General features: G+C 41.0%; 1 protein-coding gene across 5 annotated transcripts in view; it reads left to right on the top strand.

Moving 5' to 3' along the window:
• PARD3B (par-3 family cell polarity regulator beta) overlaps nucleotides 1–12,599 on the top strand; it is an 861,922-nt gene that overhangs the window by 481,307 nt on the left and 368,016 nt on the right. For all 5 annotated transcript variants that reach the window (XM_036420516.2, XM_045575575.1, XM_045575573.1 and 2 more), the window contains exon 12: nucleotides 12,035–12,205. In XM_036420516.2, the coding sequence (XP_036276409.1) occupies nucleotides 12,035–12,205 (171 nt within the window). The remainder of the gene's footprint in view (nucleotides 1–12,034; nucleotides 12,206–12,599) is intronic.

Raw genomic sequence — 12,599 nt, 5'->3', positions numbered from 1 at the left:
GGAGAGAGAGATAGAAGCATCAATGATGAGAGAGAACTGTTGGTCAGTTGCCTCTTGCATGCCCCTCACTGAGGATCAAGCCCACAACCCAGACATGTGCCCTTGACTGTAATAGAACCCAGGACCCTTCAGTCCGCTGGCCAACACTCTTATCCACTGAGACAAACCAGCGAGGGCCATTTTTCTTCTTCACCCTACCATATCACTTTTGTTTCTTAGGCACTGGGAAACAGTGTCTCTCTTCAGTCTTTTTCCTTGGTAATAAGAATTGCATTGTGGAGAGACAATTCTTTAATGCATTCCTCGGATCCATCATCTTTTGTTGTATAATAAGTGACAAAACCATCAGCTTTTGTTTCATAATAAGTGACAAAATGTTAATAACATACATCGGTAAACTTTTATTTCCTTCATGACCCTCATGACTGCAGGGCAGCCAGAGGGGTTCAGATTCAGGCCAGCATCTATCACACTGTAGGTTGACAAGTCTGACTGTGGTCCCCACATCCCTGGTGTCCTGAGCCAGCAGACTAGCTGCAGCACGTTCCTAATCCATGAGCTGTCAGAGGGACCACAGCAATGAGTGAAGCCTCATAAGTTCTGGGATCCAAACTGGCTCACAGTAATTACACACACAGGCACACACACACACCATTGGCCTAAATAAGTAATATGATGGAATCCAACGTCAATCCAAGGTGTGAGGAAATACATTCCACCCCTGATGAAGCCATAGCAAAATGTGGGTGCAGAAAAGGATGGAGATTTGAGGCCCATCATACAATCTACCAACAATCTAGCTCCAAAATGCAGAGCCAGGAGCAGAAGGAAAAAAATAGTAATAATGACAACAACAGCAAATAACATTCACTGCATGAAAACTATCTCTCCGGCTTCTCTCATTTTGCTCTCGACGTTCACACTAGATTATGAATGCAGTGGTTAGTGCCCCTCCACAGTGTGCCTGTCTGTGGTCACATAGCCAGGATTTGCTCAACCTAAGAGTTGAACCCAGGCAGTCTGCCTTCAAACCCTGTGCTATGCTGCCCTGAGATGCAGGCTCTTTATCTGATCGGTTTATCTTCCTAGAAATCAGGGCCTGTCGCCCCGGAACTATCTTGTATCAGGCTTGTCATTCTGAGCCAAGCCACCTAAGCATATGCTTGCTATGTTTGAGGGTGAGACTTGGTTATGTTGGTGGACATCAGCTTGATATTACTCTTCTTATTCCTGATGACAGCTCTATTTGCAGAATTTATTCCAAGTAAAATTGAAACTGAAATGAATTTTGGGAAATTAAAAGCAAACATCTTAGCTTTCTTTATGGGCAATAACTTAGGTGCAAGCGGCTACTGGAACACTGGTTGAATATGGATATCCATGTTTGTGAAAGTGAGCATCTCCTTACCTAAGCAGTTTCTAACGGGCCTGTTTCTTGCAGGAGGATTTCACTTTCCATTTATGTAAATTTCTTTCCTGATGCTGGTCTGCTGAGTCAGACGATCACACCATTAAAGCCCGCTGGACAGCATGTTTATAGCTGATCTTAGGGAGCAAAAAGCATCAATCACGGGTTTAGCCTTATTATGGCGGTTTGGTATCCATTTGTCTTGTTTACTTAGTGCAGTGGAAAGGCTAGAGGCCTTAAGCATTGCTCATAAGAAATCTGATTCACTAGGGAAAACAGAGAGAACATGTCACTCTTCTCCTTCTGCTGTTCCAATCATCTACCATTACTCCTCAGAAAATTGCCGCCTACTCTGTGATTCAGGATTATGTTTTACAAAAATTGTTTGGAGACTTTGTTCCTGTCCCTGTTCAGAAGACACCGATGTAACAGACTGCAGGTCCCCGGGGCCATGGGGAGATAAGCTTGGGGAGCTTGGGCTTTAGCATCTGGCCCCAGGATTTTACCTGAAACCACCAGAATCATCTTTCCACAGGAGCACCGTCTTTCTCCCGGCCCTTCAGACCACTAATTGGTTCTCAAGGTGTTGTTTCCCTTTCAGGAAGGTGGGTTTTTGAAAACTAAACTACTTTGATAAGTATGACCAAATTCTTCCTGTGGATTCTGTGCGCTGTGTTCTCCCCAGGGCTTCGGTTGGTGTAAACAAAGATAGCCTACTTCTTGCCAGATGTAAAACCCTGGAATGACTAGGGCTCTGCTAGGAGGCTTCTGTGTTTTCCCCTTACCTTTCAGGCTACTGCTTTCTATCATTTCAGTTCTTATTTGAGTCATTTCCAGCAGAGAAGTAAAGCTCTCTTTGAAAGTAAGAGCATCCAGCTAGCCCGGGAAGTGAATTCCTCACTCACTCTACGGGAAAACAAAGTAATCATTTTACTTATTCAGATTTGCCCAAATGCTTAAATATTTAAATTCCAGTCAAGAACCCTAGAAACTCTTCCCTGTTCGTGTTAGGACACAGCATCTGCCATTTCAGACTGCTTTGCATCTACAGTTGTGTGTGGCTCCCTCCGAGACATTGCGTTGAGCATCCTTAGCAATGTGCGAAGTGACCTTGGACCATAACAGCCAAATACAACTAGAAGTATTGATCCTAATATGCTTAAACAATAACATGTGTTGCTGTATGTCTATAGTTTCTTTTCAGTTTCTGTCATTCATTCGTCTTGGGCATTTGCTCCTGAAGTACAGGGCAATTATTTGTAGAATCAGCATATTCTAGACTCAGGCATGCTAGTAGGTGTTAATTTCTCATGACCCAGGCACTAGGAGTGGAATATGTCAGTATGCCATGAGGATACTTTTCCAAGATTCCACTTTTGGTATTGGAATTGAAAGTTAATGTGGTGGTGTTGTTACTGTTAAGTGAAAAGAAACACCTTTGTTGCATTTAGAAAAAGAAAAAAAAAATACCTTGAGAAAGCTACCCTCCTTTTTCAAAATTCACACAAAAATCAGCTTTTCCTTTTTCCCACAAAACCTTGATTATCAGGTTGAAGACCTTACATGTTTTTACTTATTTGGTAAACATTTTTGAATTCTGAAATCAGTGGCTTGTTTAGTTTGTTTTTTTGCTTTGCTTTTGATGTACTATGTCATTTAAACCTTTTTTTTCTTTTGGAGAAAATACATTTTTACATCTATTGATTATACTAACTTAAACTACTTGTTTTGTTTTTGTCTTTTTTTTTTTTCCTAACAATGAATCATTTTTAGAAAAATATCACTAGGATAGTGATATTTTGAAGATTTAGATAGACTATTAACATATAGTAAAAATCAAAATCTCAGTCTAATTTTTTTATTTGAATATACTGACTTTGGGACTGAAAAGTGTCCTATGGAAACCTTGAAATAATAAGGTAAAATTAAAATTTAAAGACAATTTTTGCTAAGGGAAAAATGTCGTGTACCAGGTATATTAAGGGCTTTTAAATAGAAAGAATGAATTTAAGAATACCTGTTATTCTCTCGAAAATTAATTAGCGAGGTTTGTGCTTAATAAATACTACTTGATGATGATGAAATTAAATGAAGGAAAAATGCCTGACATAGCTAATTGCAAATGCATGCACTCAGAATATGAAATAGATATAATTTAAATGATTTGATTTTGGTGTGCTTAGGAAATTCGATGCAGAATTTTTATAATCTACACTGTTTAGTAATTGGTAGAAGAAAAAGTTTTATCTAATACAAGCAATCCTCCTATTTTTAAAATGACTAAACTACAAATTTTTGGAGAGACTCTGCCCAGTTCCAGAATTTCTGGGAATCTGGGCTGATGCTAAACCTCCCTGTCTCTTCATAATGAGGAACATTTAATAGCATCCAAGCTCTTAACAGGGTCCAGTAGGAGTTCCCAGCATGAGTAATTTCCACCTTCATCTCTGCTGGTATCTATAAATCATGTGACAGATCTATAATTAATGAATTTAAAGGACGATAAAAAGAACAACTTTTTAAGGAACACTAACGTTAAATGATTTAACTATTCGTTTTCCTTAAAATTGATAATGTTTTCTACTGGTAGAGCCTGAAAGATCATTACCAGTAGTCACATCTTCCTGATTTATACCTTTGACAAAAGGACCATGCATACACTCTGAGGGCATAAATAGCTCCATGGCAAATCCTCAAATGTTATAAGCTAAACTCTACATTTCATCCTAATCACAAAAATATTATGTATGTTATGGACAACTAAAAACAGGAACTTTACCAGGAAAAAGTCACATCATAGTTTGTCCATTAAGAATTTTACCTAAAGCACTGGCTAGTATGGCTCAGTTGGTTGAGTATAGTCCCATACACCAAAAGGTTGCTGGTCCATTCCCAGTTAGGGTACATACCCAGGTTGCAGGTTCCATTCCCAGTCGAGGTGCGAGGTAACTGATCGATTTCTCTCTCCCCCTCCCTCTCTCTCCCTTTCTCTCTCTGTCTAAAAATCAATAAAAACATCTTTAATATCAATCAATAAAACATATTTTACCTTCAGAAGTGAAATTAGTAATTTAAAAATGAGAAAAGTATCAGTTGTAATGTTATGTTTAAAATCCAGCATCCATCATTACTTTTCTTGCTAATCTTTATCACTCTCTCATTTTTTATTTCATGCATGGACATGCAAATGAGGAACAAATTTATAGCATGCTGGGCAAAATTTTGGAACTCCACATCAATTTGATGTATATTGTGGACTCCATGATTATCTCAGCAGGCTTGAATAATAACAAAGAGTTGATGGACCTAATTGAAAAGGAAATTATAGTCTACAAAAGTTGATATCCCCAGGTGATGATCCTCTGTGTCTGAAAGCAGCACCTTCCAGCTAGGAAGCCATGCCCACTTCCTGGCCGGTACTGACAGGAGTTATAATGTGCTCACAGTTTTGTACTAGACGCTCTGCTTCGGGCCCATGCTTCTAGTGACCAGGCTCTTAGCCATCATAGCATGAATGAGAGCACACTTTTTTTGTTGCTTTGTTTTTTTAAGTAAATAAACACTTTTCCATAAGTTGGAGAGCCCTCTGAGATTCTAATCCGATTAGGCATTCATGCAGAATCTTTTTGACTCATATATAACATATGCCTTGGTAACTTTTATTATCAGGTGTTCTAGGCCAAAGTAAACTGAAAAGAGAAAATCAGGAAGCGGACAGGAAAGGATGGAGAGGAAACTGAAATGACGGGAGACAGAAAAAGTGTAAAACGAGCAGAGGCTGCTATCACTGCGCCGGAGGCCGGTGACTATTTGTGCTAAGTCAGTACTTCGGAAATTGTCTTGCTGAGGAGATTGTAAGAATCAGGAATGCCTATAATAAAGCTCTTAGTTATGGTGTATTTGTTTATGCCCCATGGTTCCAGGAGGTGTTCAAAATGGAAAGACTTATAACACACTTTGAAAACATTATATATCAGAATGGTTTTATGTATATTCTGATGCTCTCAAGAAAACTGTTCAGATATGTCTTTGAAAAAGTCTCAATGCCGCAGTGCTGAGTCAGTAGTATGCTCTGGAACTTCACTGGTTTGCTACATACAATAGAAATGAAGTGAGGCTTTTGCGGCAGTAGCTGAATTAGGTCAATACATTTAAAATTTTGCATAGCTGACCCCCTGATACTGGGCCAGTTTGCAGAAAGCAATCAAGCTCCGCTTTTAGAATTGTGAAGGTTCTCAGAACATGTGTGGGTATATCCGAGCCAGCCTGGATTCACGGCTCTCCCAGAGTCATAGTTTGTAAATTAAACAATTGGTCTATTGTAGTTGAAACTTACACCAGGCCCAAAGCACCTGAATGAAATGTTTTTCAAGTGACTCACTTTAGTGAGTATTTCTTGAACATCTGCAATGAGTTATGCAATGTATAGTAGACTGGAGACAGAAAACTTAAGGCAGCTCATTTCATAAGCTAGGGACGTGGTAGCATAATAGGGAAATATACAAACAACTCTAATATGATCAGAGTGATGGTAGACAAATATAAGAAAATATAACATGGATGGTGAGAGGATAAAACAGTTAATTCTGTCTGTGGAGAAAAAATATGAATGGAAGGTAGTTGCTGAGCTTTGTTATAAACAACAGATATTCAACAGGTGAAGAAGAATGCAAAGGACATTCGGGATGGAAGGAAGAGTGTAGGTCAACTCACTGTGGCATATTCACCAGAATGCAAGCTGCCCCTAGAAAATAGAGCTCTGGCTGGGTAGGAATGTCCCATTCATGTGGGTTGAAATGGTCTTAAGACAGATGATGTAAAACATTGTCTGATGGAGTTAGGTACCCTTCAAGATAAAAATTGACATGCTTCCAGTCTTACCAACTTTCTTTATTCCACTTCTTTGTTTTAAAACTGTACTTTAAATCTTGATTTATTCTGTTCCTTTCATTACAACTGTTTTTCAATGAAATTAATGTATTTCAGTCTGACATGCAAGGTTTTTTTCTAGGTTGGGAATTGTTGTTATTGTTCAGAAGTACAACAGGCAGTTGTCAGGCAGTGACTTTAGGGAGGGGAGAAGGTGTTTTTCAGTCAGTGCCTGCATGCCCACCCGCTCCAAGGACACCCTGCTCTGCCGTCTGAAGCCGGGCTTTGGTGTTTGGGCCCTGAGTGTGGATCCTATCCCAGAGGCTTTACCCAGGGCCCCTTTAGAAACATGCAGAGGCAGGAGCCGACATCTGGTCATGATTAATCCTCTCAACACCATGGCCTAATGTGGACTGGCGTTGGGCCCCAGCCAGCTACTCCTGGGAAATCCAACCTACTCGCTCATGCTTGTCTCAGGTTCTGTGGTGGCAAGTTTTTTTTTTTTCCATGGCTTTCTTACTCACCCTCTCTAATCACAAGGACTTTAGAGAAAATGATGCCTCACAAGAAATTGGCCCTAAGAGGTGGGTTGAGCCACGTAATGTCACCAGCAATCACGGCAGAGGTGGGTGTACCCAGAAGCCATTGAATTCAGTGGGATCTGAACTCCAAAGTCACTGGACCCCACCCTGGAAATACTTCAGTGGGCACATGGGACCACCTCCTGACTGTCCCCTCTCCCCCACTAAGAATCTCCTGGCCTAGTGTCCAGCTGAGGAGAAACCATGGTGTAAATATTTATTTTTGTTTGTTTATTTATTTTCATTGTTGAGAATCCTCATCTGAGGATTTTTTTTATTGATTTTTAGAGAGAGTGGAAAGGAAGGGGAGAGAGAAACATTGATGTGAGAGAGACATATCAATTGGTTGCCTCTCAAATGAGCCAGGACCAGGGCAGGGATCTAGTCTGCAACTTAGGTATGTACCATTGACTGGAATTGAACCAGGGACCCTTCAGTTTGTGGGCAGACACTCTATCCACTAAGCCAAACTGGCTAAAGCAAGATTTATTTTAAGAGGTAAGAATCTGTAGCTTTTATTAGATACTCAAAGAAGGTGAAGAGCCCCTAAAACACAAGAATTATTAGCAAAGTGGATGAAAACATGGGCTTTCGAGTGAATAAGACAGTTCAAATCAGCTTTTGGAAATGTGAATTGTCATAATGCATTCAACCAGCCTGGTCTTTGGTTTCCTCTGCTATAAAATGGGGCAATAGTCCCTAATGTGTAGGATTGCTGTAAGGATTAAATCGGCTAGTGCATGTAAAGGTTTTAGCACAATGACTGCAAAGTAGAAAATCATTAATAATTCTTGTCATTAATAACTGTAGTCCCTTTACTCATCTCTAGGACTCTGATTTTAGATGCAATGTAGCATGACAGCTACACGTCTGACTCAAAGACAAGTAGACCTGGTCATGCCAGTGCCCTTTAACAAGTCACTTAATTTCTCTGAGCCTCCTTTTTATATCTCTTAAATAGTGAAGAGCAGTGTCAAAGGGCTGTGGTAAGAAAGGAATGAGAGAACATATGCAAAATATTTGCACAAGGACTGGCCTGTATTAGTGTTCAGTTAAAGGGAGATGTAAAACTCAAACAGTTCGCTCTTCCTCCTGCATTAGAACCAGGTGAGGGCTGATGGGATTTGAAGACAGCCCAGGACACGGAGAAGACTCAAATCTCCTACCAGTTTTTACTGGCCCTAAGGAAGTCACTTCTTACCTTTTCTCTGTTCTTCCTCTTTTGAAAATTTTCTGTAGTCGCTCCTAGCTTGAGGATGGATACGTTGGTTAGGGGGTTGCTAGAGGTGAGAGTATAGCCGCTGTCATTGTGATTAGGAAGGAAAGTGTCTCCATGTGTTCAGGCTGTTGAACGTGATACCATAAACTGTCTGACTTATAAACAACAGGAATTTATTTTTCACAATTTTGGAGGCCGAAGCCTAAGATCAAGGCACCAGCGGATAGGAGTCTGGTCAGGACTCCCTTTGGGTTGATCGATGGCATCATCTTGCTGTAACCTCACATGGCATGAAGGAGCAGGGATCTCTCTCACTCAGGCCCCATTTTAAGAACACTAATCCCATTCATTAGGACTCCATTCTCATAACCTAATCACTCCCCAAATGCCCCATCTCCTAATAACCTTATCTTGGAAGTCAGGATTTCAACATATAAATTTGGGCAGGGGCGTGGGGGATACAAACGTTCAGTATATAGCAGAAAGGAATTAAAAAAAAGAATGTAACCATGGCCCAGATTATAGTGAAATAAACACTCTAAAATTACTGAGGAATATCCTTAGATAGTTGAATTCACTTATATAAAATCAGTTGATGAGAGTTAGCATCCTCATGCTTAATTAAGCATTTGCTTGGACATAATATCACTGGGGGAGGGGAAATAAAAAACTACTTTTCTTGACAAAATTACTCCAAAGCAGAATAGACATACATAATTCTGAGTGATATTTGATGAGTGAGGAGTAATGACCTCATTGAACCAACCTCATTTTACATCAAGACTAGACCTCGGTAGGTATATATAGAAAGTCAGATGGGTAGAGGGGTGTTTTCTTTTTCTCCCTCTTCTAGTTCGCTTTCTTGCTCTTCCATCCCCCAGCTCAGTCTCCTGTCTTCACATTGTTTGCCATCTGACTGGCTTTGCAGGTAGGGTTCTCTTCTAGGAGATATCATGTAACATTGTCCTCTCTGGGTTTGAAAGTCCCTTTCTGCTTGGAGCATTACTGCTATAGGGACTAGTCATCTTTGTAGATGACAGAATGGTTAGTGAATAGGTGATGCCGAGAAGTCAGGACTTGGGCTCTTCTAATGCAGCTGAGCAGGTCCTAATCTAAGCGCCTTCTCTTAAGAGGAGTTCAATAAATGACTTCTGGTCCTCTTTGGCCATCACATTACTCATCTGTACACAGAGAAGGTTGGACAAGATGACCCCTAGGGATGCTTCCAGCTCTAAGTTCTGTGATTATATTCTAAATGTTAAGACAACATGGCGCTTAGTGGCATCACCATTAGTGAAATTACCCATCGTTTATCTTTTAAGAAAAAGCGCACACCAGTAGCAACAGACTAGCCAAGCCTGAAAATGAGAGAGTGTGGATTTTTATCACGCCCACAGCTCTACAGTGCTGCTTGTGATGAATGTGAATGTCTCTTTAAAAAAAATCACAGCTGCCCTGGGGTGACCAGACCTGCCTTTTTGTTTGGGGTTGGGATTCAGCAAACATGTTCTACTTCAGCATAGTTCTGCATGCTTGAGACTCAGAATGCAGCTGAAAATAAAAGCTTGTGCCTAATGCATGTTTGCAAGAGATTATTTACCCTAATACCCCCCCCAAAAAATGTTCTCTTTATATCTCTTTATCTCTTGGTTACCTCTTCACACAGACCTGGTCCCAGACCTCACAGAGCAGGTTCACCAGAGGTTACCAGGTGGGATCTCACTCAGATTTCATTTCCTTCATTCTACAGATATTCATACAGTTTCAAACTTTATCTTTCTTCTTCCTGTTCCAGAGGACAAGGTGTCCTGCCAAGACTAAGCCTCTACAAATCCAACACTAGACCTCATTTCCTGTTAACATAGCTAGGATCTTGATCCAACTCTTCTGCTTCCTCCTTCTTTTTAAAAACCAGTTGTCCTAAAAAGATTTTGAGTGACCCTCCTAACCTCCTTCCCAAGATTCAACCCAATAATCCTCCTTCCATCAAATGTCTTCCTCTGTAGGACTGAACCATTATGGTTGTTTTTGTCTTACCCCCATTTCCAGGAACCTTACTCTTATTTTTTCTGTGCCTCACTCAAAATAGATAACAGAAATAAGAGATTTCTTTCTCAATTGGTCTTTCCTGTAAATCTCATTTCCAGATTTGCTCCAAATTAGGGTAAAGGTTAAGTGGACTGGGAAAACAAGAGGAAGGGAGGGGACACAGCTCTGTTGTGGCAGCCCACTCAGTCATTTTACAGCTCTGATGGTTCACCCTTCTCTATCGATCACACTGCCTTGCCATCTCCATTTCTTCACCGAGAAGGTTGTGTGCTCCTTTGGGTGGCCCCCGAGATCCCACGCGCCCAGCACTCTCTCCAGCAGTGCCTTTCTAAGACATTAACTCCCCAGAGCAGCTGTCACCACTCACCCTGTTCCCTCTGTCAACAGAGGAGTGTCCTCTGACCATCTGCAACCGCACTAGTCGAAACTCATCAACTTGTTCACAGGATTTCTCTCCCAGAGCCATAGTTTTGGCCCTCTTGGTCACTTTATGTCTGCTTTTCTCCTTTCTTAAGGACGTGCTTCCCTTGTGCATTTCATTCCATTCGTTTGAACATGGATCCCAGATGCTTCCAACTCCTAGCACTCTTTAATGTTTTCCTGACCCTGTTTAAGTGTTGCACAATTACTGTCTAGAGAGGAATAACAAGGGAATCCTAGGAGACACAGAAGAGACCAGGTGCATGATACCTGGCCTTGGGTTGGTTTGTCTGGACCTTGCTTTTGTGACCTAGGGCAAGTCACCTCACTTCCCTGCCTCCATGTTCTTATCTGTAAAATGTGAAGCAAAACATTAATTGACTTCACTGCCTGGAATTCTGTGAGAATCACTTGAGATTGTTAATGGGGGGGGGGGGGGGGGGGGGTTGGAAATCTCTGGAAAGGTAAATTGTTGTACACACCTACTGTTATCTCTGTTACATTTATCAGCATCAGCAGCAGCCACAGATCCCTAACCCTGCCTCTGTGCCTCAGAGCAAGAACTTTCTACCCTAGTGGACAACAAGACATAAGTCATGATTCTAATCTGACTGTCAATATTTAAGCACCACTTCCCCACCAGGCTGCCTGTTGGGGAGGTGTACCTTGGTCCTCTCAAGTTCTCTTGTAGGCAGAGCTGGATACTGCTAGACTCCTTTTTGTGAGGGATTCCTGCTGAGGATGACTGGTGCCAAGAACTGAATTAGTCTACAGTCCGGGCTGCCTGCTCTCATGCTGAGGTGCCGTTCCTTCCTGGAGATGCTGGACAAAGTACTCAGCAGTCAGAACCTCCTTATAAAAAGGTTGACAATCCCCTTTCTCAAGCTTTTCTGCAAAGGGACAGCACAGTACATGTCCTTCAAGACATACCCCTGTATTCCTTTGCAGACTATCAAACTAGCAACTTTTGGTTGTGTTAGAGAAACGTACATGAGAATTTTATTCAATAGAGACAGCAACAACATCTGAAGACACATTACCACTGTCAAGCACAAGGCATTTAAGTGTGATGTCTCTGTGTGACTAATAATGCAAAGCCTGTTTCTAAGGGATATGACCACTTCCTTTGGTTTTCAAACCCCTTTCCTGGAGTCAGCAATATGGTCCCTGCCAGAGCAAATGGCATTATCAGGCTGGGTTTGCATACTTGCCAAAGATTCTCAGTAAAAGACGTTATACAAACATCTAAATTATTGCGTCTCAGGACTCGAAGATTTCTAAAAAAATACTTTCACACAATGCATTATTGCTTGTCTTTGTGACTATTTGAAAAGCTCCAGAACGTTTTTCTGCCATAGAAAATAAATCACTTCTAATAGCTGAATTATTTTCTGTTTTTGTATTTAAACTTGAACTTTCCCTGGAACAGCCTCATGTCATCACCAGACTTTTCTCTGTTTAGGACTGTTTTTCTTTCCTCTGCCCTAGGATGGTCGTCTGCGGATGAATGACCAGCTGATTGCAGTTAATGGAGAATCTCTCTTGGGGAAATCCAACCATGAAGCTATGGAAACACTTAGGCGATCAATGTCCATGGAAGGAAATATACGAGGGATGATCCAGTTGGTGATTCTGAGGAGGCCAGAGAGGCCGACGGAGGTGAGAAAATCCTTATTTCTGTCAGCAAATTGCCCAAAAGGCCTCCTGAATATGCAAACTTCCATCACTAGTTTGGTAGCTAGACTTACTCAGATTCTGAAATTGGAAAAATATGCCCCAGAAGTTCTCTGATGGATTTATGTGGTGAACAGGTGGTTGTATATTTCAGGCATAACTAGGAGGTGTAAAAATGTGCATATAAAGTAAGTAATTTATCAAATGTAACAGGACCATATTTTTTACTTTTCCCCCAGAAATTCCTAGAGGCCTGGACTCTATGAATAAGGCTTTATTCGCATAATAAATTATTAAACTATGTACCATCTTTGTATATCTTTGATTGATGTACTAGCAGTGTCCATACCTTAGAAAGTTCTTAATTAGACACATACAA

This window comes from Pipistrellus kuhlii, unplaced genomic scaffold, assembly GCF_014108245.1.
Source record: "Pipistrellus kuhlii isolate mPipKuh1 unplaced genomic scaffold, mPipKuh1.p scaffold_m20_p_7, whole genome shotgun sequence".
NCBI lineage: Eukaryota > Metazoa > Chordata > Mammalia > Chiroptera > Vespertilionidae > Pipistrellus > Pipistrellus kuhlii.
Note: the sequence above shows the minus strand (reverse complement) of the source record. Positions and strands in the feature narration are given on the sequence as shown.